This window comes from Melitaea cinxia, chromosome 12 (assembly GCF_905220565.1).
Source record: "Melitaea cinxia chromosome 12, ilMelCinx1.1, whole genome shotgun sequence".
Classification (NCBI taxonomy): Eukaryota; Metazoa; Arthropoda; class Insecta; order Lepidoptera; family Nymphalidae; genus Melitaea; species Melitaea cinxia.
This window is the reverse complement of record NC_059405.1, coordinates 7,317,128-7,343,987: the sequence shown is the minus strand read 5'-3', so window position 1 is coordinate 7,343,987 and position 26,860 is coordinate 7,317,128. Positions and strand designations below refer to the sequence as shown.

General features: G+C 32.3%; 1 protein-coding gene across 1 annotated transcript; it reads left to right on the top strand.

The window, feature by feature from the left end:
• Nucleotides 1–17,028: 17,028 nt before the first annotated feature.
• LOC123658343 (juvenile hormone-binding protein-like) lies at nucleotides 17,029–21,940 on the top strand. Its single transcript, XM_045593776.1, has 5 exons — nucleotides 17,029–17,165; nucleotides 18,289–18,517; nucleotides 19,254–19,378; nucleotides 20,875–21,027; nucleotides 21,582–21,940. Exons 1-5 carry the CDS (start codon nucleotides 17,105–17,107, stop codon nucleotides 21,743–21,745), a joined length of 732 nt encoding a protein of 243 aa, XP_045449732.1. The 5' UTR covers nucleotides 17,029–17,104; the 3' UTR covers nucleotides 21,746–21,940.
• Nucleotides 21,941–26,860: the final 4,920 nt, after the last annotated feature.

The window sequence follows — 26,860 nt, the reverse complement described above, 5'->3', positions numbered from 1 at the left end:
AATATATAACTTGCAAATATAATATAGCATGTACGTACAAAATAATCGAGTCAAATTTTGAGCTGTAGTTAACATACGCAAAATCTACACTTGTATATATACGAACAAATGTAAAATTTAACAAGAGAGAATTTGGCATCACATTCGAAATAAAATAGACTCACCAGATTGTTGCAGCGAATAATTAATTACATCTCAAAAATTAATAGTTTCACACTTGAGAATATTCTATCTATTATCTTTCTTTATCGCCGCCATCTTCTGAACCTTAATCGTTCTTTCTCCATTTTTTTTAAGATAATGGCGAGTGCGCTATTTTATAAAGCCTAAAGTTTAAACAAACATTTTAAGCATATAAAAATTATTTACTAAATTATTTAAATACTGGCTTTGCGGGTATTTACCAAAAATTTCTAATTCTAATTTCTAATTAAATTTAAAATTATTCGTACTAAGCATATCTTCAAAACTTAAGCTTTTCATTATATTTCTGCAACAACATTTCACTTTATAGCATATACAGATGTATTTTATATATGCGTTTCAAAAAGATTTTATTTAAGTTTTTTAATTAACCGTTGGAAAAACCAGAAGAAACAAGAGATAATTAAGTTCCGATAAAATGTAAAGGCTGTGAGTCGTTAACTGTTTAACAAGATTCAATTTGCATATTTAACAAAAACGAATGCATTTTTCGTGCTTTCATTAACGTTTCAGACTCACAAATAATTCATTTTTACCTTAAATTTTGGTAATTAAAATCGTAAATTTTAACATAATTTAAACAAGTACACATACTAAATTTTACGTGCATTTATGACACTTTCATAGTAAAAAGTAAAATAAGAAAAATTGAATTATTACTTTAATTTGCGTTTTGTTGTAGATACTAATAGAAAGTGCTTATCTTAATTTGATTTAAATGTTTAATTTTTAGTGAAAAAAGTTATTTTGTACGGTATTAGATAGATATTCAATCAACAGTCTTCGATTTGACGCGAATCATACGAAGTATTAGTTGAGGGAAACGTTAAAAAATCTATTGAATTTGGATCGGACTTTATTTACATTAATTATATTATAATTTAATATGTTTAAATAAGTCTATAGTTTCGCAAATCTATCCATCTGTCGATAGCTCATCACTAAGATTCTTGCTAGTTATATTGAAGCTAAAATGTTGCATGTACACATATTATCTTCAAAGGTGAGTAAATACTTTTTTAATGTATCATATTATGCCGACTTGTAGGTTAAGCTAATAAATATATTAGATGGTAGATGTGTAAAATTAAATGTTTCTATTAACGATTTACTTGGCAAAATCGTAAACTCTAACATCTTAGCGTGCGTCATTTAAGCACCACGTCGAGGTAAATGGATATTAGGAACTTAAATATTAGGTCAAAAAAATTCACAATAACAGTTAGTTGCAAGATAAAGATTAGTTAATACAAGCTAACTTCTTTATATAATTCATTACGCCAGTTATTTTTAGAAGAATATTTAATCCACATTGTAGGATCAGAAGCAAGTTCTATTACATTAGGTACGAAATATATGCAAATAATTTTTATCGTCTCACTAATAAACATAAAAAATTATTCCAATTACGCAAAATGTCAAATTTAAATACAAAAATATTACGATCATACCATTACGAGACTTAAGAAAGCCTGCTTCTTTATTATCAAGTAATTTTAACGGAATTGGAGCAAAACAGCCGACAAGTAATTATTAATAATAACATTCGTAAAACGAAATGCGCTCGACGAGTCCATTTAGTATTTGTTGCTTAAGTCATAACAATTTCAAAGAATGGCTCTACCAAATTAGAATTTTGCTATTTCGTGTTTAATTGCGATCCCATAATACAAAATCATACATCTTAAATAAATGCTGCAAAAACAGCCAAGAATTTCATTTCATTTTGTTTGCTGACAATTTAACCCACAAGATGACGCTATAAGCATTATTCTCAAGCATAAATGTAATTCATTTTGTTTTTAATCCCAACAATTTCGTGGCGTCTCAAGCTTCTGAGAATCTGTCTTGAAATTCAACTTCTTTCGTTACTGAAGTAACTTATGTCTCACTTGGAGATGTTGCGATCGTTTCAAGTATATTTTAATCGGGTCGTATTTTAAAATGCAGTATTATATTATTAATATGTTAGGCCTAACGATATAAATATTAAAATGATTCGTTTTATGATTGTTCTTTTTAACTGAGATCTTTTAGAAAATTTATTATGTGTAGAAATTTTTACCTTTTTTATTATTCAATTTAATGTCCAAGTGACGACCGCTCTAGTGTAATGATGCGTGTTTCGTGTACGAGTAGGCGATTATACAACGACGGTCACTGTGTATATTTATTTCTGATCTAGTTTTCTGTCCTTGTGCTTCAGAGAGGACGTTAAGCTGCCGCTCCCGGTTGTTATCATAAAATAAATAATAATAAACGCCTCACACTTAACGGCCCCCAGTAGGATTTTGTCGTGTGTTAAACGCCCAAACTATGACAAACATCTGTATGGACAATACAAATTTCTTGTAATATATAATAAAGCCGATAACATTATAGAATATCTAAAATTATATGTCATTATGTATTTACCTAAACAAACGTCAAAATATAACAGTAATTATGTATTGGAAGAGACCATCAAATTTATTAAATTGACTAGCTCGTTGGCGCAGTTTGTAGTGTTCCTGCTCCAGCTTTCTGCTCCAGGGGTTGTGGGTTCGATTCCCACCCCGAGTTTGAGTGTAATATATATTTATTTATATATCTTATTATTTATAAGCATTTTTATCGAAAATATATATCTAGCTATACCAGTCGGCTGTTAACTATAATACAAGCATTAAGTTGCTTACTTTAGGAACTGACGACCGTGTGTGTAATGTAGATATTTCTTATTATTTGTTATTATTATTTAAAAAAGGCTTATTAACATTGACCAAAAAAAAAGACCATTTTGTGGTCTTTGTAACGCAGTCAGTGTAGTAAAATACCTTCAAAATACGATGTCTGTAAATTTAATTTTTATATTGTTAATGTAATTGAAACTCACCCAAGAATACCTAACGAGAAATTTTATTCCATAGTTTCAAAGTCAATTAAGAAGAACTAAAGTTACTTAAGCGGGATGTTGAGTCTCTTAAATTCCTATTAAATTAAATTGATCAGTCAAAAAGTTTAAGTTGGTGAATTTACGGCAATAATTCTGATAATAATTAATGGTCCGATTTGAATCAATTACCAAAACAAATTTGGCATGACCTAAATTTTTGCGCTCCCTTATTAATAAAATTAAATATTTAATATCCGGGAAAATGTAATTTGCATTAAAAGATTTATATTGTTAGCAGTTATTACATATTATACAATAATCATTTATTTTTTACGCGTTAGCGCAACGGTCATAGTACTAGACCATGTCTTTTGCGCTGGCAGTCAAGGGTTCTATTCTTGCACACGACAAACATTTAAGCAGCCATGCAGATGTTTTTAACCGACTTCCAAAAAAGGAGGAGGTTCTCAATTCGACTGTATTTTTAATGTATGTTACTTCAGAACTTTTGACTGGATGGAGCGATTCGACAAATTTTCTTTTGATCGAAAGGTGGTGTGTGTCATTTGGTCCCATTTAAATTTATTTGATATCTAACAACTACTTTTCGAGTTATATCTAATAATGCGTTTTTACTTGACGCTTTTTTCGTCGACCTACGTTGTATTATACCGCATAACTTTCTACTGGATGTACCGATTTTGATAATTCCTTTTTTGTTGGAAAGGGGTTATCCCTAGTTTAGTACCATGATAGGGAAACCAGGATCTGTAATGAGATTCTAGAGAACTCGACGGAAACTCTCGAAAATTCGCAATAACTTTTTACTGGGTGTACCGAATTTGATAATTTTTAATTTAATCGAAAGCTGATGTTTATCATGTGGTCCACATATAAATATTATCGAGATCTTTGATAACGCGTAGTTTGTTGACTATTTATTCGTCGATCTACGTTGTATTACTTGTCGATGTAATTGAAGTCGGTTTTTTTTTTTCGTTTGCGAGCAAACACAATTATCCGTGTTCTAAACGTTTGTGATTTAGTATTGTATGTGTTTCCGGACTTCCGGAGTAAATCATAGTAGGAACCGTTGAGTGTAAGGCGATATTTATTTGTCAAGTAAACACTATATTTCTGTTCTCAAAATCAGTTAACAGCTTTGTTATGAATTTATTTTTAACTAGTTACGCCCGCAACTTTGTCCCCATGAAATTTACTAAATAAATTGTTGTTCAGTTCACAGAAAAAAAAAATTTAAAAAAATTAGCCTAAGTTACCCCTTACTACATCAGCTATCTGCCAGTGAAAGTCCCGTCAAAATCGGTCCAGCCGTTTCAGAGATTAGCCGGAACAAACAGACAAAAATTGAAAATAATGTTATTTTGGTATATGTACCGCACCGGTATACACCATACCATTTTTATCAGATAGACACTCCATTTTTATTTATTTGTATAGAGTAAAGATGACAACGTAAATTTTGCTACGTGCATATCAATGGACAGTGCATTGATAATAAATATAATTTATTGTGTAGCATTAAATACCAGCGACGAAGATCCAGTAAAAGTCGTTTACTCCTCACAGAAAATCGAAGTTTTTTTTGTTAATACAAGAATGTCAAAAAAAAAAATTTAAAAAGATGATATTTTAAAATTATTTATATAATTTTAAATCTTTTCCAGGTGCCATTGAACGCTGTTTGTCCTGATCATCATATATGATCATCATCATATAGTACGTAATGTCACGTTACTAATAGATTTATTCGCGTGTTTATTCAAAGTAATCTTAATCTTTTAATCAGAAAATGCGACGGCAACAAAACAAACACACGCAACGAAGTTTCCGCCAAACAATCTGATTCGATCCCTTCGACAAATATAACTTCGAAGTTCTGACCAAGCACAAGTTTAACGCGACTTTAGTTCAAATTTATTGTCGATAAAACATTTCAACAAGCTGTGAGGGTTTCGTTGACATTTATTGGCAGTTACCCGAAACGGTTGAACCGATTGTAACAGATGCACGAATTCACTGCAAATAGTTAGCGGATGTTGACGATAAATGTTTTTATTATGCTTATTAATCAATTATGTAAATATAATCACGAACAGTTATGACTGAATGAATGAAATGTTGTCTCTACGAATTTAACCCATTAAAATTTTTACTACTTTTACTCAACTTGCAATGTTTTAATTAACGATCACGATTCTGCCTGTAACGTCCACTGCTGAGTATATTTTTCTCCATGCAGGAGAAAGATTGGGTCTTATTCAACCACGCTGCTCCACTGCGGGTTGTCGGATATGTTCCCTACTATGAGAAACGGTCGCTATCAGGTATTTATGATAATAAATGGGACTGACAGCTTAACGTGCTCTCCGAGGCACAGTTAGGAGACTAACAAGAACAGACATCCGGCTAAGAAACCGGAAAGTAATATTTGTACAAATATATATATATAAATTCCAAGCAGGAATCGAACCTGCAAACCATCGGTGTTTAGGCGCCCACATGCATCACTACACCAGAGCGGCCATTTTTTGCTTTTAATTTACTAATAAACAAAATTAACTAAATAAAAGCATATAATAAAAGCGTATATTATAAATATTAATTAATAGGATTTATTTTGCAGGAAATTATATGAGTTGTTATCGGAAATTGCGAAAATATTTTAGTATATTTTTATATAAGATATATTTTTATATATATTAACTCCCTTATAACTTAGGGGTATGAAAAATAGATCTTGCCTACGAAATTTCATATAAATCAGTCCATCGGTTTTGGAGGAGTATGGTTACTAACATTGCGACACGAGAATTTTATATATAAGAAGGTAATTACATACACAAATTATTCGTGTTATACCTACATTACGGATGAATGAGATGATTGTACCTACACTTTTAATGAAATTATATTTAAAAAAAAAAGTGATATATGTTAAACAAATGACAATTCTTGCATTAATTTGATTTACTTGCTAATTGTAGAAATTCAATAATTACAACTAGTTTGTTCAAATATACATTACTAACTTAATCACAAAGTCTGTAATGTTATTTATTGTTTGATACAAATTTTTACAAGAAAAGCTGTTTCTAGGAAAAAAGCATTTGAACTTACATGTCAAAGCCTTTAACGTTTCAAGTTAAAGTGACATTCAAGGGTTGGAAGGTTAAATAAACAGATGATGGAACATGTAGCATGACTTCATAAGTTGCTCCACGCCTCGGGGAGCGTGTCAAATCATCCGTAGAGACGCTCCTACGACAATTTCTTTTGTAAGATATTGAAAGACGTGTACAGAATAACAAAAAATGAAAAGTCGTCCAAGCGTAAGTTGTACTCGCCCACTTAAAAGTATATATTTAGCTTGATATATTTGTTAAGATTGGCTTAAAAGGATATGAGGGTAACGTATTTACTACTCGGTTAGTTAACTGAAGTGATGAACAAAATTTCAGCAAAGCATTATTCGAATTTTCTTCAAATTTTCCCCTATTAGAAGAATTCAAGAACATTTTAAAGTTGTATGATTATTTTATTCTTTTACAAGGTAGGCTTACAACGGTTTGGAAAAAGAAAACTGAAAACAAATACAAGAGGTAGATTTTTTCCTGATTTATGTTCAATAATGGTTTTTTTTTGTAATTTAACCAAATGGGTGTCCCCATTGTCTTCAACCTAATGATAACTTAAACAGATTGCGGTTATCGTAAATTACATATCATATAATATAACAATAACAAAAACTAAAGCTAGCGTTGTTACGATAATTGAAAAAGTTATAAAATCTGTGGCGAGATTTACTTCAACGACAGGAATAAAAATAAACTTGTATTTTGTTGTAAATTAAGTGACCATTGGAAACATTACATATACACATATACAAGTATTAAGAAAAAGTGATATAGATTCTTATAATATGTGTGTTCTACTCGTACAAATTACATTGTAAATTTATTTGTCTGTTGTAAATATTATCGAGCTAATACAGAATTATATTTTAACCAATACACCATAATACTGAATGCGTTTTTTTATGGATTTCCTACCATGGCTTACCATACGAGATCATGATTTATGATCGAGTCACTACGCTGTATGTCTTTTTCCGCCAACTGCGACAGCCATTTATTATTCATATTATTACATTATGACTATTTTGTAACTAGGAATTGCCAGATTGCAGAGATTCTGAATAGAAAACTGTTGTTACTCCAATTACACTGTCGTAAATAACAGTAAATGTATGTTACATTCAAGAAAATGTATGAAGATAGAGACTTTCATCTGTAATAATTTTCTATTTCAACAAGAAATACGTTTGATTTCAAAGGTTGATCCACTGATTGTCGTCGCATTTATTATAAAGAAGTTAGTTGTATATTATTGACAAGAAACTCTATTATTCTGTGATCAATATAAATATATATAAATATTTTTTTTTTTTTTATAGTGAGAATGGGGTCAAACGAGCAGACGAAGCCATCTGATGTTAAACGGCTACCGTCGCCCATGGACATCTGCAACATAAGAGGAATTGACGCTCGACGCTTGAAAACCCCCAAATTATAGCGCTCAGGGAAAACCTCAGGAGGAAGGTCATTCCACAGTTTGCAGGTACGCGGAAAGAATGCGCGTGAAGCTCGCACATTGGTCGCAAACCATGCATCCAAATGGTGTGGATGGAACTTAGTCCTTCGGCGAAGGGTACGATGGTAAAATCGTGACGGCGGTACCATATCAAATAGTTCGTCAGAACACTCACCGTTGTACAGACGATAAAAAACACACAGAGAGCCAACGTCTCTCCTTATGCTTAGAGGTTCTAAGTCGTCCGTGAGTTTGGGATCGTCGACAATGCGAATTGCCCGGCGTTGGATGGAGTCAAATGGGTGGAGTTGGTATTGAGGGGCACCTGCCCAAAGGTGCGAGCAATACTCCACATGGGGACGGACCTGAGCTTTATAGAGCAGTAATCGATGTCCCGATGTGAAGTACCGGCCCGCCTTGTTCAGAACCCCGAGCTTTTTTGCAGCCAATTTAGCTTTGCTCTCCAAATGACCCCGGAATTGGACCTCGTTCGTAATGCCAACCCCAATATGTAGACTAAAAATCCTAAGGTTTTCTTTTCTAATAAATCTCTACTCGCATTCACTGCATTCGCTTATTTGTTTGTTTATTTAAACGTCCTAATCTCAGGAACTACTGGCTCGAACTGAAAAAATATTTTTGTATAGGATAGTCCATTTATCGACGATGGCTATATATATATATATATATATATATATATATATATATATATTATATAAGCTATTTTTTTATTAAATTAACGCGTGTGAAACTACGGAACACAGCTAGAATTAAATAAAATTTTATTAAAGAAATTGTAGAAGCCATTTTCTAAAAAGGATGTGAAATCATCTTTTTAAACACACGAGGATAAGAAAAATATAATTAAGATATTGTTTCCTAAAGACTTCATATTTAAAGTTGGAAATAAATTATACTATCTTTTTTATACAACTAGGTCGGCAAACAAGCTAACAACTCACCTGATTGTAAGCGATTAGCGTAGCATGTATATAGTCATATACAGCACCAAAAGAGTGCCGACCCTATCCGCCAATCCCTACAAGAACTCTGGTCACTTTATTCACCACAGGAATATAACACTGCTTGAAGGCAGTATTATTTAGGTGTGGTCTTCTGTAAGGTCGAGATACCCTATATACTTCCCCAGCCGGAGAATTATCTATCGTAACAGCTAGTTTTACCTTGTAAAAACACGCTGAATTTAAAAGTAAGTGTTGTGGAGACATATTATGACATTCCGACTTAGCAAAAATAAATCAATTATCATCATCATCGTCATCACTTCAGCCTATCGCAGTTCACTGCTGAACAGGGCTCCACAAGTACGCGCCAAAAATCGCGTGAACTCATGTGTGTTGCCCATAGTCACCATGTTGGGCAGGCAGGTTGGTGACCGCAGGGTTGGTTTTATCGCACCGAAGACGCTGCTGCCCAGATGGCTGGTCATCCCGCCATCGTTAGGCTTTTTAAGTTCCAAGGTGGTATTGGACGTGTGTTATCCCTTAATCGCCTCTTACGACATCCACGGGAAGTGAGGGCTAGTAGCTATGTTCTATACTGCCGTAACCACACACCAAATCAATAATGAAATTATTTTTAAATTTATGAAGCGAATTTAAAAATAACAAATATTACGAAAATTAAGCTCAAACGAATTAAAATGGGATTAAATTTGGATCCATCTCCCTGTTTGTATAAATCACATTTAAAACGTATTTTATGCATAGACACGTTTCGCATAAAGGCAATAAACTAATATTATTAGGGGGAAATTTTGTTGGTTCAATATATCCGGACTCACATTAAAAACAATATAACTTCTAACATATACTAACAATATTTCTACGTTTAACATTAAATTTTCAGATGATGATTAACTGTTGTAAATATTGAAATTATTTTTTTTAACTAAACATTATACATTTTTACAATTCACAACTTAAGAACTATAGAAATATTTACAGATAGTTTTGGTACAAATCATGTCCGCGTGGAACTGTGCCAAGAATGCCGCTGCAAGCATTTCTCCGTTAAATCCGTATGGCAATTCTCTGGGCAAAAAATGCACCAGCCTTCTTGTCACCAGTGGAGGCAATAAGGCGAGGAGTTATTTTAATATTTTTTTTTAGCACTGCTACTCCAAGGTCCAAGTGTTTCGACTGCAAACGGCACAAAGATGTAATTTGAAATTAAGGTAGTTTATATTTTTTAGTTGTGCAGTGTGGCTACGGCACTAAAGAATTTAGCCACCCCCTCTCTTCCCGTGGGTGTCGTAAGAGGTGACTAAGGGATAACAAGGTTCCACAACCACCTTGGAACTTAAGAAGCCGACCGATGGCGGGATAACCATCCAACTGCTGGCTTTGAAATACACAGACCGAAGACGGGCAGCAGCGTCTTCGGTGCGACAAAGCCAGTACTGCGGTCACCAACCCGCCTGCCCAGCGTGGTGACTATGGGCAAAACACATGAGTTCACGTTATTTTTGGCGTAAACTTGTGGAGGCCTATGTCCAGCAGTGGATTGTATAGGCTGTAATGATGATGATGATATTTTTTATATTTATTGTTATTTTTTTTATATTTTAATATTGAAATAAAGGTATTTCATTATCGTCATCAAATTACCAAGTTCATACTGAAATTGTTGGCCTACCTGTTGTTCTACCAACACTAAGAACTAAGTTAACTAATAAGGATGAAAGTGAATTTCCCATAACCTTAATGTCGTTTTTGTCAAGGTTAACCTGTCAATTTTGGTCAGAATTTGTAAGAACACCATATACAAAAACTCTACATTTATTATTGTCTTCACAGCTTTATTTGAGCATACATTGTTTGCATGTTAAAAATGCAAGCATAAAATTTTAACTCGCAAACATTAAGTTGCTCTATTGTTTTCATTAGGCGTCTCTAGAGTAATTTTTTTTTTTAGTTTATTACCGACGAGAACTCTGAGTAAAGAGACTACAAATCACGTGATGGAAAGAGTGTTAAAAATGCGTTGTTAATTTCTGCTATATTATAAAATAGGAGATAAAAAGTTTATTTATCAAAGGCGAGAAAGTTTTGTATTTTCTTTAAGTTTGTTAATTAAAATTATGAAAGAAAATAATTAATTTAAGAAAAATGGTGAAGTAAATAGTATTTATTTACTGATTCAAACATTGAAAGTTATAGTTTAATTTTTTCGCATCGATTTATTTAGACATGAAATTAATTTATTACCTTTTAAATATTTTTAAGATTTATGATACATGTATGTATTCAACACAGTTTTCTTTGTGTTTATAGTTGTGACATTTCATTTATTATCTTGTTCTATGCTGTTTTATAATTTGCCTTTTACACGAATATATAAACCTGATAAGGTACAATCAACACAATACCTTTATTTATTCAATCTTGCTAACTTCAGAGTATTCGGGAACTATTTGAATTTTTTTTCTTTTTTTACTATATAGTTTGTTTACTATACAAAGTATTATAACTTAATCAAAATCATCATATATTAAATTACATTAAGTGATTACTACATATAAAATATTGATTTTTTTTGAGAATTACGGACAAAAACTTTCAATATTTTATCTACACCTTCTTAATACAATGGTCTACAAAAATGTTAAAAGCTCTATTGACAACTTGTGTTGTTTATTTCTAAATATAACATTCAACAACATTTATACGGAGCTGAAAATAGTACCAAGCGTGGGGATAAATCATTCTTATCTATCCGAAAATATAGCTTCTTCTCCTATGTAGAGCCCATTCTATCTAACAAATTATGGAGGCGTGCTGGATTTTGGATTTCAAAATACCCAAGTATTTTTATATCAAAACAAATCAAGAGTAGGGTATTTTTAACCAAATTCCATTTTAGTTGTCCAATTAAGATGTCATACGTTTTTATTAAAACGAGATCAGTTACCGACTATACCCGTATGACTGTAACATCTCACAGCTGACCGTCTTTCACTATGTAGATTCTCTGCGGCCTGTTCCCCACTATGAGTAACGATCACTCTCAGGTGTTTATGATATCAAACGGGGATGTCGACTTAACATGCTTTCCGAGGCTAGGAAACTAATATTTATACAAATACACATATCTATCCCGAACAGGGATTGAACTGGTGTTTAGACACGCAACACTACGTCAGAGCGGTTGTCCAAGTCTTACTTTTAGGAAGAAGAAAATTTTCTAAACAAAACGACTTTTTTCAAGTAACTTTATAAGGGTTGCAAAGCCTTTCATCCAAATATACAGGTCAAATAAATATGCAGGTCTCTTACAAAACAGTTTTCAAACTGACAACTAAATCAAAAGTATTTGTAAGAACGTCCAGCTTAATGTAAGTGCTAAGTTTCATAGGGTTATAAAGAATTCGAAGAAGAAAGAAAGAATCGACACCTCAATTATTTTTTATAATTATACAATATAAATATTTTTTCCTAGTTCAGTTTATTAATTCATAATAAAAAATTATGCAATGCGTGAATATTTCAATTTTAGGCAATATCACGCTTACAAGCAGTTTCGTTTTATATTTAGACGACACAGTAAAAAATCAATAGTTCCTTTCATACATTACGCGTTTCCTTTCACATATTATGTATGTACTTGTTAGCAATGATATTTGTGTAACATATTATATTTATATTTGTGACACAAATATACATATGTAATTTGATGACGCGTTGGCGTAGCGGTCACGAGCACTGGCTGTTGAGCTGGCGGTCGCGGATTCGATCGTCGCTCACGATAGAGATTTTTATTGACTATATAAATGTTTGTCGTGGTCTGAACGTTTGTGCTTGTGTATTGTGTGTGTTACCGGACCCCCGACACATGAGGAAATCCTATCGGAAGCGGTTATTTATTTATTTATAAATTATAATAATATTTACTACTTTGTATTAAATGGTTCTGTATAAAAATATCCTTCGTAAGCAATTCACTAATTGCAATATTGTAGGTCAATAAAGTGTTATTGTTGGTTGCTTCGTTGAAATTGAATTAATTATCCTTAATAGGGTCAATTTTCGAAGCTTCTAATACAAAAGGCGTGCTTAGCCTAATTACCTTTATTGAGCCCTTCTGAAATGCTTGAAATAGTATAATAAAAACAATGTCCTTGTTTCGTCAAATATTGATAGAAGAACAGTTTTATTTTCCTTTAATTTGTACATCGGATTCGATATGATGATAAGTGATTAATTTATCTCGTTGTTTTTATTCAGTCACATAGTTCAATATTATCAATTTTTCACATATTATCGTGGGACATTATATAAAAAAAAAAAACATATATTACAATTATCCTTTTCGCAATCGATTTTACGACCGTCTATACAATGACGAAATTAATATTCTCACCAATACGCCAGTACAGTCGTAAAACTTTTCATATTTTATATCAATGATTTGCTACGATTTGATATATTATACATTCTTTATTAATATATATTCTTTATTGCACTTTAAAAAAAACATAATTACAAGTCATTTTTATAAAGGATGTTGGCAAGGGCGAACTTATCTCTATAATAGATCTCTACCAGTCTACCCATGGTGGTGAGAAAATATGATGTTACCGTGTATTACTGGTATGATGAAATGATATTATTAATAAACTTCCACTATAGAGTGAAGTTTATTGTAATTATCTAGGCGGTGACGGTTTTACACAGGTTTCACAGAAAATTAAATAAAGAATCGTCGAAATAGCAATCAGTCTATAGTTGGCTGGATTCCCACATCATACCATTATGTGTCGGTTGCATGAAAGTAATTTTTCAAGTCGTTTTAAGGGTGTTAGTACTGGCAATAGCATGAGACACAATTCGTCAGCAATATTGTATTCTTATTTGTGTCCCAGATTACACGATGAGTTTGTAAGGTCTCCTGAGATATATCTATGTCATATTCAAATCAAGATAGCGGCATAGAAAGTTGCATATAACCAGCTTGAAATGCGTGATTTACCTAAATGTGTAAGCTAGAAAATTTGCCTCTCCTGAAGATACCATCAGCTCTCAATCAAGTTTCAGGTTTTATCAGTAGTGATGGCATAGAAGAGCAAAAGTACGCCTCAACTAATTTTGTAATGAACAGAAAGCCTTATTGCCTTTGAGTTGTGTAAAATGCTTATGTCTCAATTTAAAAAAAAAAAACTAGCTTTGTTTACACCATGTAGAATTTATAGGTATATAGTTTTCTTGTCGCTGTCATTGAAGATGGGAAAATAGGTATATGTATACATATAATATACACTGCTCTCTATGAACATTGCTTCAGAATACAATACAACGCGTGACAAACTATACATACCCTTTGTATCATTTGGCGGATTGATTTTGATTACAACAAAGTAGTTATAGTCCATAATCTTGATCATGAAAATTTACCCCATATAATCCATTCATAAAAAGGAATCGTAATGGAATAGTCATCAGTCACTCAATGTACTCGTACCTGCTTTGAGTCGTAACAATTTTATTTCTTTGTTAAATTGAACACGTCTCAAACGTTCGTAACACGTTTACAGCTATAAGACTTACACCTCCAAACGCTATTGTTGGTACGTGGTTATGATTCCAATTGGCCGCAAAAAACTTAAAACGATACGGCTATGAAACAAACATCGTCACAGAACTATAGTAATTGTTTGCTTGTAAACTAAAAAAAAAAACTTCAATTACGTCGACAAGTAGTACAACGTACGGTTGTAAAAAAAAATAGTCAAATAAATATGCAATCATTCATCATTACAGCCTGCTATACAGTCCACTGCTGGACATAGGCCTCCACAAGTTTACGCCAAAAATAACGTGAACTCATGTGTTTTGCCCATAGTCACCACGCTGGGCAGGCGGGTTGGTGACCGCAGGGCTGGCTTTGTCGCACCGAAGACGCTGCTGCCCGTCTTCGGCCTGTGTATTTCAACGCCAGCAGTTGGATGATTATCCCGCCACCGGTCGGCTTTTTAAGTTCCAAGGTGGTAGCGGAACCGTGTTATCCCTCAGTCGCCTCTTACGACACCCACGGGCAAGAGAGGGGGTGGCCATATTCTTTAGTACCGTAGCCACACAGTACTAATAATAAATAAATAAATATGCAATATCAAAAAGTAATCATCAGATCTCGATCTAATTTAAATGAGACCACAGGACAAGCACCACCCTTTGATTAATGATCGATAATCGGTACTCATGGTAAGGAATATATCCGCCAACCCGCATTGGAGCAGCGTGGTGGTTTAAGCTCTGATCCTTCTCCTACATGGAGAAAGAGACCTATGCCCAGTAGTGGGATATTACAGGCTAAAGCGTATAAATATACTTGTGGAAAGAAATCATGTGAAACAGTCACGCTGAGCAGTGACATGATCTGCCCGGAGGGTGATGTTTTACCGCGCAATGTTTTTTTTTGTGAGAAAGTGATAATTATATTTTTAAATATCACGGGAATTGTTCTTAAGGAGTAATCTCCAGACACATGTTGGATGGCTTCAAGCAAGCTGATACCGTAGTCTATGGACGCCTGCTCCACCAGCCTCCCCAGGATCTCACCACAGGAATAGAACACTGCTTGAGAGTAGTTTTATTTGGCTGTGATTTTCTATAAGGTTAAGGTACTTTCCCAGTTGGACTGCTCACAATTTTTAGCTAAGCATATTCTGCTGTATTTTTTGTAATTTTACCCTCCGTCACCGTATATGTGCAAATTTACCAAATTTTGATTCCATTGTTAAGAAATAAGTCTATTTGTGTAATAGTATGTGGAGTTCTATATGTGTACTTACTAGAGTATAGAGAATTTTTATTTCTTTAATTGAATTCTAATGAATATTTTTGTTAATAAGGAGTTTATGCGAGGTTATATATTAGATCTTGCTATGCGATTAGAAAATAATATAGCCACCCCCTCTCTTCCCGTGGGTGTCGTAAGAGGCGACTAAGGGATAACATAGTTCCATTACCACCTTGGAAGTTAAAAAGCCGACCGATGGTGGGATAAGAATTCAAGGCTGAGGCTTTGATATTCACAGGCCAAAGACAGCAGCAGCGTCATCCGTGCGACAGAGCCAACCCCGCCGTTAGCAACCCGCCTGCCCAACGTGATAACTATAGCAACACATACACACATGATTTCACGCCATTTTTGACGCGAACATGTGTAGTATTATTTATATAGTTTGATTGTGTTTTAGGAAATATACAATCCCGTTTTTACACCCCACTTTGCGACATTTAAATAAACTTTATAAATAAATCTTTGTCAATTATTATTTATTTGTCACACAAAAATAAAAATGTTATCATCATAGTCGCTTAATGATGAACAAGCACTACAAAAGTTTGGAAAGCATAGCAGTACAAAAATAAATGTTATAGAGTATACACTGAAATTTGGTGTATACTTTAATTTTGAGACAATAAAAGCAGACACGCCGTGAAGAATGTTACTTTATCACACGAGATGTCATAAGCTATCTACACAACGGCCCCTGATTGCGAGAAGATTATTCAATTGTTTTTATGAATTAATTTTTGACGACTTCCTTTTGTAATTTTATGACTTGGTATCATCGCAACTACAATACATTTTAGATTCATTTTATTTATTTTAATTTTAGGAACATTTTAAATTATTTTCTTTAATGTTGAACTAATACTATCAAAATGAAATGTAACATAAAATTAATCAACGATGTCAATCAGTAGGTACTGACTACGGAGGTAGGCCACAGCAGGAAATTTCCAGCTCAAAATATGAAGGGGTAGTATCTCGATCTTTTTTTTCGACAGAAGATCACAGCTAAATAATGCTGTTTTCAAGTTTTCAAGTATTGTGTTCTTGTTGGTGAGTAAGGTGACCAGAGCTCCCGGGGAGAATTAGGGATAGGGTCGGCAACGCGTTTACGATGCTTCTGGTGTTGCAGGCGTCTATAAGCTACGGTAATCGCTTACCAAAAAATAAAAATATAAAAAATAATTAAAAAAAAAATACAAGTGTTAAGCTAACAAATGATTATGTATCTGTTTTTTGTTTACCTATCTTTAGATAAAGTTCAAAGTTCAATATTAAAAGAAGTCTCATGACAACTGACATTAGAAATGCAAGAAATTTAATAGTGAAACTTTTAATAAGCAGTAAAAGTCATATCCGTCATTATCATAAGATACTAAATAATTGAAAGTAGTTTATAAATGTTTATTTTTTGTGTTTACAAAACACAGAACATTCTTATGATTCGCTGATAATTTGTGACCTATGTATCGGAGTAATTTTCTTTATAACGATATTTGCACTGCGACAATCTTTTCTTATATAAACTTGATATGTACTGACGGATAAATTTTAAGTTCATTATCAGTCTTGTGTTTGATTTGATCGGACAATATGGTGTGCTATAGTGCATTCTTAGTCATTTTATTTTTTAGGAGCGTACTCTCTGATGGAGGTGAGTATTTCTCTTAGGATTTTGATTAGTTCATTATATAATTGAAATTGATATTTTATCAAATTGCCTGAAATAATCAATAATTTATTTAACAATTTTTATAAATGATAAAACATTTTTTAGCTTATAACGCAAAAATTTCATACATACTGTTCACGAGATCCGCATTGTTTAACATTTTTAAGTAATAATGTGTGTGTGTTTTTTTTTTTTAATGAGACTTATTAACCTAAAAATATGTATTTATATCACAATAATGTATTTTAATAGAATTCTTTTAAAATAAAAAGTATTTATAGAAAAATTAGAACCTCTTAATAATATTTTATTAAAGTAAATTGAAAATGGTTTTCATTTTAAATGTCAAGTTTAAATGTTTTTGCACACAAAACTAGGAACCGTTTAATATTATCACTAAGAACATAGCTAAATAGCGTCGTCTAAACAAATATTATTATTAAAGAAGTGCAGTTTCGTTGTATTAAAAAAAAACGAATTTCAAACATTAAGAAATGAGAATTTCTTTGTCATAAGCAACTGTACTCTGACCATCAATTACAGCTCTGTACCTTCTAGAGATGTTTTATTGTAACATATCAATACCTACTACGTCTATTGCTCTTGTTAGTCTTGACACTCAATTTCAAGGCCAATATAATTATATTGGCTTTAAATTGACTATTAGTATAAGACATCAAGACCGTACAAACTCATGGAACAATTCGTAGTTCGTTGATTTTTTTTTATTCGAATGTGACAGTAGCTTCTCTACTTCTATTTAGTATTCCTTGCTTCAACATGTAGCGAAATTCTAATATTTAATAAAATTAAGTCTTCAATTTTCTTTTGTCTTAGTTGTTAGTATTTAATTTTTTTATTTTATTAATACTTATTTTTAGTAGAAATTTATGTAAGAACAAACGATACTTAAAAATAAATTTATAATTTTCGATAGGCACATTAATCTCAATTGGTCCGTGACAAATTTCGCTGAAAAGGGTTCGAAATATCAGACGAAAACGAAAAATGTATACCGTGTACATAATTTTTTATTTCCATTTTTATTGAATTTTATTAAAGTAAAATTTGAGTTTCTTCTAAAAATATCATCTATTGTTTACAGGTTCGTTACTTATAGCATGCGAAGTGGATGATACTGAGTGCCTTAGTAAAACAACGCAGCAATTTTTGGAGAAAACCTGTAAAGGAATACCGGAATATGATATTAAACCTATTGATCCACTATTCGTGCCCAGTATAGATATCGTGTTAGGCGACGAAGCTGAAACAGTATTGCATTACAAAAATGTTACGATAACTGGCTTGAAGAATCAACAGTTTTCTGATTTTAAGTATGTTATATCTATTACTAAACACCTTATATTACTTAGCTTATACAAAACAATGAGCGAGTAAGGGAGGCTCAAAGTTATGATAGAACAAATAATATTTATAAACTCTCAAAGTAAATCTTCTTATTATAAATTCGTGCAAAATCAAAGTAATGTAATAAAATGTAATATTTTGTTATACCTTATGTATAATTATATATATATATATATATATATATATATAAAGTAACTTATTCATCACATCACATCAGCCTTTCGCAGTCCACTGGACATAGGCCTCCACAAGTTCACGCCAAAAATGGTGTGAACTCATGTGTTTTGCCCATAGTCACCACGCTGGGCGGGCGGGTTGGTGACCGCAGGGCTGGCTTTGTCGCACCGGAGACGCTGCTGCCCGTCTTCGGCCTGTGTATTTCAAAGCCAGCAGTTGGATGGTTATCCCGCCATCGGTCGGCTTTTTAAGTTCCAAGGTAGTAGTGGAACTGTGTTATCCCTTAGTCACCTCTTACAACACCCACGGGAAGAGAGGGGGTGGCTACATTCTTTAATGCCGTAACCACACAGCAAAGCAAAGTAACTTGTATTTGTCATTTAAATTACAAAGGCAGGATAAACATTTAGATCAGAAAATGAAAGATATACGTACTTTCTTCCACTGCTAACGTATGCCAATAACGGTAGAATACTGTGCATAATCTGAACGTGTCTTTTTTTTAAGTATGAATATTTTTTCCAGGATGGACACAAAAGAAAAATCAGTCGTATTACAAACTCGAGTTGATTTGACTATGGTCGGTGATGTTACCATTGAATTGAGTAAAATTTCTAAATCATTTAACGGCGCTTATACCATTAAAGGAAGTAAGTATTTATAACATAACTAAAACTTACAGAAATTATCGTGAACATATAAGATCTTACTTTTATTTCATTAACTTTATAAACAATATAATTATCATTAATAATCATCCTTTAAATTCTTTATTGAGATTCTCTGAAATCCATGTAGAATTTATAAAGAGTACAAAAAAAATTGTTTTGATATTTATTTACATTATATTCAGAAATATCAAACGTAAATTTAAATAATAATTTTGGAATATATTTCCAAATATCTAAATATCTGAGAAGAAAAAAAATAATATTTCACTGTCACCATTGCTTAACAAACAGCTTATCTTCATGTTTATTCATAAACAGCCAAATCAACGATACGCTAAGAGCCTGATTTGATATTCAGAGGATGGCGGTATCTAGAAAATAAAAGTTTTGGGTATATTATTTTTTCAACCGACTCCAAAAAAAGAGGACTTCAATCAGATCAATTTAACTGTACTTTTTTTTTAATTTTGTTTCTACTGTACTTTAAAAAATTTACACCGAAACGAATACGACAACAAAAAAATTTACACCAAAACAACACGTAAATATGTTTCAATTGAACTAAAAATATATTTGAACGTATTCAATCGTATAATAAACTGCCGCCATAATAATTAAATTCAAATTTACAAATAATAATTAGGCACAACAAATTATACGAAGCATTAATGTGGATTATTAAAATATATTGGGTAAATAACTATAAACCTAAAATGGCTTATTTATCAATATGTAAGGTAAAATACGCCAAGCGCTTTCACCAAAATCATCACATAAATGTTATTTGCTCCCAATGAATTTATTTAGATAAGAGGAACCAGCGAACGTGTGTAAGTAGAGAGCTACTATTTGTGGCTAACCCTGTCCAATCCGGACGTTTACGATTAGTCTCCTGTCCTCTGCGAGGATTCTCCATTTCTCTACAACCAAGTTATATGGTTAACTTAATTTAAAAGGTTCCGAAGTAAAATCTCTCATTTGCTTTTAGCATTTGTTTGAAAACGTTTTATGCCACTGTATCACTTTGGAATTAGGTACTCGTTCTGATTAGTCTGTAACCTAGATTTATACGAATTGGTTCATAATTTGATGAAAATTTATTTCAATCATTGTTTACATGAATTAATAAGATTAGCTAAGTGTATGCTACATTTAAAAATAATGCGTATAAAGGTCTCACAACGATTTAGTTTTTTTTTTTTTCAAAAAAAAAATCGTAAAATATCTGCTTTCTTTAATCGTAAATATTTGCGTTCCTTAAAACATGCCGTTCACTAGTGACCTGCATTAATTATAGGTACTCATAATTTAGAAATTTTATTAAAATAGCGGTAACGGAATCGGTAGTATAAATATTGAAACCATGCTAAATGTTAGGAAAAAAGGAATGACAACTTTGGGAAAATTATTAAAAACAAAAGGTTAAATGTATTAGAATATTAGTCAAATTAAGATCATACTAAAATATATTACAGCTGCATTAGGAACGGCGAAGTACAGCTATGACTTCAAAGTAGATGACAAAGGTGTGGAACATTACGAAGTTGGTCCGGAAACACTGTCGTGCCAAGCTGTGAATGAACCGGAAGTAACTATTAGCTCAGAATTACGTCAAGCGTTACAAGACGGTAATGACAATTAATTTAGCGTGTTTATTTCATGAAAATGTTGTTGGAGAAATATGAACTCCCTTTATTTTACTTAAAATATCGTTACGAAGTATGTTTGCAGTATTTTTATGTAACAATAAATACGATTGTTAGATATTTTAGTATGAATTACAGAAACATTTTAATAAATTGTTTATACCATTAATAGAAAATTATTGATGACTCGTAACTAGGTGCTAGCCACTGCGGGTTCGATTCCTGTTCATAATACGTATTTGTGTGCAGCCCACATACATTTTCGGAGTATGGGTATTTGTATTTATGTTTTTGGCTTATGTGTAGTTCCGATATAATACTTCATACTAGGAGTTGCTTTTGTTAAATATTAGGTAATGTTAAGTATCATTCGTGACAAATATACATTTGAGAAACAGATTATTATTGTTAGTAAGTTTGTACAGCAATCAAGCTGCTTATGTGAATTGTTCTTGTAAAGCTTTCATTCATAACATTAAGCTTAAAAATAAAAATATAAAAATAGTATGTAACTAACAGCTAATACTTTTTTATAGACAAAGATCTCAAAGACAAAAAACAGAAATACAGTTCGAAACGAAAAGAAATCCAACAGAATGTATTCTGTAAGATCGTGGAAAAGGCATATGTCACCGTCGTGCACAACATTCGAGCGGCTGCGAAAATTCTCCCTAAAAGTGCATTTTTAAAAGGAGTTTGAGTGAAAATATTTACACGTCCAAGTGCTGTGTTCGCATCATCTCACTGCAATATACAATAAAGGATGAACGGTCAAAATATAACTCATACTATAAATAACTAATTTTTAATTTTTAACATCAATTATTAAATATAAATGATAATTAAAGTATTTGGTGTGCTTATTTATTCGAAAAAATACATCGCTTCTTCCTATTTAAATGTGTTTTTCGATAAAACGTATATCCAAGATCTCCCTTCTCTTAAATTCACTTACGGTGCTAGGAATTTTTGCAATATTCCAACCTATATCATGCAGATCTGAATCTATTTAGTTCATAAAATTTAAGCAAATACAAAAAATCATTTTATCGTCAATTTACAGTAAAGCATGAATATAATTATTCATCAGTCATCATCATTATCAGTTCAGCCTAATACAGTCCTACATGGATATAGGTATAGCTGGACATAGGCATCCACAAGTTCGCACAAAAATGGAGTGGACTCATGTGTTTTGCTCATAGTCACCATGCTCGGCAGGCGGATTGGTGACCGCACGACTAGCGTTGTCGCACCAAAGACGCTGCTGCCCGTTTTCGGCCTATGTATTTTAAAGCCAGCAGTTGGATGGCTATCCCGCCATCAGTCGGCTTTTCCAGTTACAAGGTAGTAGTGGAACTATCCCTTAGTCGCCTCCTACGATACCCACGGGAAGAGAGGGGATGGCTAAATTCTTAATGCCGTAACCACACAGCAATTATTATTAATTATATTGAATAAAATCTCTTCAGATAATTCTGTATGATAATAGGTATTCACATTAATTTTTTATTGGAATTAGCCTATGACCTAAAGATAAATGTAACTATAAAACATTATAAAGCAGGAAAGTTAAAAACATACTTTGACTAGTCGAAAAACATTTTTAATTAAAAAACAGTATACAAACTGTAAAAATTGTCGATTCATCTCAATTAATAGCAATCGCTTACGATTTTTTGCTTAATAGACTCTAAAATAGGCATGCGTGGCCATAAAAATATCTTTGCAATTATAAATTCTAAGCGTCTAGTAGTCTAAATTTTTTATGTTTGCTCGCAAACGAAAAAATCGACTTTAATTACCTATAACGTAGGTAGACGAAAAATATTAAAGTAAATACGTGTCATCAAAGATTACTCAAAAAGTATCAGCTTAAAATTAAAACAAGAATCATCACCCACAATCGGCACATCACGTCAGAAATCAGTATACCCAGTGAAAAGTTATGCGATATAATACTTTACGAACGGTCGACGAAAAAATAGTCAAGTAAATGCACACTATTATATATGATTCGATAAGTAATGGAGGCAGGGCAGAGCAGAATATATCCTGATCAAAATCTAGAGCAGCCCGACTGGGAAAGTACCTAACCCTTACAGACCTTAAGATCACAGCTAAAAAATACTGCTCTCAAGCAGTATTGTGTTCCTCAGAGTGACCAGAGCTCCTGGGGGGAATTGGGGATAGCGTCGGCAAAGCGTTTGCGATGCTTCTAATGTTGCAGAAGTCTATAGGCTTCGATAATCGCTTACCATCATGTTAGCCATACGCATGTTTGCCGACCTAGTTACATAAAAAAATTAAAGCCTACCTAGCTAAAAAGCTCATAGGGAACATACGTAAAAAAACTACAGTCAAATTGAGAACCTCATCTTTTTTTAAGTTGGTTAACAATCTACTTTTAATCAACAGACAGAAACTCGTGTGGCCTATCATGCATAAATTTATTATCAATGTGACTGATTTATTTGTTTTTATGTTTATATAAATCGATAGTTAATAACACAATTACTAGGCATGTTATCATAATGATTGTTGACTCACAATTTTCTAAGCAGCATGCGATCACAAACTACGTCACACAAAGAAAGAGACACTGTTTCACATTGTCTATACTTATACTGTTCAGTTTACAAAGTATGTTTGTCATCTCCGAGACGCGACAGACTTTTACTCCGTAGGAACGATTACCAAAATATTTAAAATGTTCTGTTAAATTAAAACAAATTATAGTTGATTAAAATTAAAAAAAAAAAAAAACTCTAAAATCAAAACATAAATTGACGCTTGCTAGGCGTATCGTAGCTTCACTGAACGTCAGCGTCACAGGAATTGCCCTATATTCAGTGATATACCTTCATTCAGGAATTGCCCTATATTCAGTGATACACCTTCGATTACCTGCGTGACAAATTGACACGTAGAATTGCTGTTTAAACCAACAAAGACTTTTCGCATAAATGATAACCGCTTAACAATTTTCACATTAAAAAGCTCTGAACTGTTTTTAATAAAGCTAAAGCGTCCATGTGTGAGTGAGTATATTTCTTTGTTTCGTTTTTTATTCCTTAATAAGTTATTTCTAAAGGTTAGGAATCTGAAAACACACTCAATAATATTTTCTTGAATTAATACCACGACTATTAATGTTTATTTTCATGATCGATACGTTATATTTAATTTACGTTATCATTGTATAACTTCAAAATAAACGACATATGCATATCATGAACGAAATTAAAATTTTGAAACAAAAATATTTTCTGAATATGCTTCTTCCATCTTTGTCGAAGAAATTCGCAAAAAATTTCTTTCAATCGAACTTGTCCCTGGCAACTAAGAAAGAACGAAATATTTTTTTTTTTTTTAATTTATACCAAAAGTTTTTATTTATATAAATCACAGACAACGATCATAAAATGGAATTCAAGATTGGAACAATATCATAAAATCTTTAAATTAATCATAACTATAGTTGAATGAATATGAAGAATTGATTGAGAATCAGTATATCTAATTAAATTTGCTCTTATGTTCCATCGTATTAATATCTTATTTATAATAATCGTATTCTTATATTTCCTTCTCTTTTCACCTGTATTATAATATAATTGTGTAAAATTTGTAAAATTGTTGTTCATAAACTCATGACCCATTTCTTATACCCTTTTCTACTAAAATATCTGTAAGGTTTGGGTTAACGGCTTAGGTTAATTGGCGGCGCCTATAAATTTAATGTAAATAGCCTAAAATGCGAACATTTATCGTTCTTGTAAAATAAGCAAATAATAATAAGTAACAGCTAGCTCGGTTTTAGGAAATAATAATATATTCTTTACAATAACTATACTATTACAATTACCTACAGAACCATTAATTAAGATAATTATTGCATTTATGAAGTACTCACACTCTGTTAATGCCCCGTTACTAAGTTCCTAGTTTGTTAAATTATTGTAGATTTATTTTATAAACAAGCAATTACAAAGTTTAACTGTTATTTCAATCGATCATAAGATAAGTTATTAACCTTCTAGCGCTTGATTCGTTGACCTTTTTCATATATTACTAGATGCTCAATAAATCAAGTATTAGTCATACATAACTAATATTTTTTGTACTTTTTGTTGTTTCCTTAATTATTAACAATAAATATATAAATTAAATATAAAAATTTTAAGCTTGATAAAAATGTCGTTAAAATCACAAAAAAATCGGGTTGTAGTATAAGTAATTGAAAATTAATTAAAAATTGACTAATGTTTTCAAAATTTAACTCATCCATTATTCTTTATAATAAATATGTTAAGAATAAATCTTAATATATATAAATCTCGTGTCACAATGTTTGTCCTCAATGGACTCCTAAACTACTTAACCGATTTTAGTCAAATTTGCACACCGTGTGCAGTTTGATCCAACTTAAAAGATAGGCTATATTTTATTTTGATATATTATGTTATTATTATATTTCAGAAAAAAATAAGGTGATACGAAGTTCGCCAGGTCAGCTAGTAATGTTATATAGGTTTCCAACTGTTAATTTATGGTTAAATGTTAATTCAGTAAGATGTCAAAAATAAGATGTCAATTTATGCCAACAAATTAAAAGAAAAATGCACTTCATAAGGAGTAGAAAGTATTTTGGTGTCTTAATAGTGGTTGGCGACATTTACTTTATTCAATTTAGATTAAGATAAAACAGAATTTCAAGCAGTGTACGTAAAAAAAATAATTAATGTTTATACATTTTAAAGTGTATGGAATCAGAGCCTCCGCTGTCCTGTTGTCTTAAAGAAGAACTGTAATTATTACATACTTAAAATAGTCGCAGAGTACGTGTAGTTGTAGTCTCAACAATGATAAATAATAAAAATGCGCCCGACTTCCAAAAAGGGGAGGTTCTATTTTTGAAGTAAAACTTCTTTGCGCACGCTTGACTTGAGGAGTAAGCTGGTGAATGCGTGACGAGAGCGTTGCGAAAACTGTGATCGGGAGAGGCGAACGAAGCAACATATAGGGGTGCAAATACACATTTTATTTCGCTCTTTCTCTCATAGCCAATTACGTGTCGTATATTTAAGACACAGTGCAGACCTATTACTAAATCAGTTTTACTTCAATCGTGTGGTCTAAAGCACACTCGTTTTTATACTGGCTGAATCGATTTTCATGATTGGATTAAATTTAATGGGGACGACATGACAAGCACTAGCTTTCGATATAAAAAAATCGCCAAAATTAGTTCACCCAATAAAAATTTATGAGGGAGCACACGTAAAGGAAAAAATCAAGTCGAATTGAGAACCTCCTACTTTTTTTAATCGGTTAAAAAAAGACGAGAGGTTAGGACGCCGTGGATATTTTTCTTTAATAAAAATTGTTAGTAAACAAACAACACTAAAAACACTACAGAACATTTGTATTGTATTGTAAGAGTACGTTAAAGGACCTCTCGTAGGATACCAATTCGACTTTATCTGCTTAAGTTATAATGTCTTACCTTTTTGAAACCATCTTCTCCATTTTTCAATCCAGTAATAAAAAAAATATTTGAAATTTTCAAAGAATCGTATTATTCCATTTACTGCATTCAGTCTGTAATATCCCACTGCTGGGCATAGGCCTCTTTCTCCGTGTAAGAGAAGGATTGGAGCTTAATCCACCACGCTCCTCCAGTGTGGATTGGCGGATATGTTGCCTACTATGAGTAACGTTTGCTATCAGGTATTTGATGATAACTACCTGGACCGATAGCTTAACGTGTTCTACGAGGCACGGTGAGAAGATCCACAAGAACAGACATCCA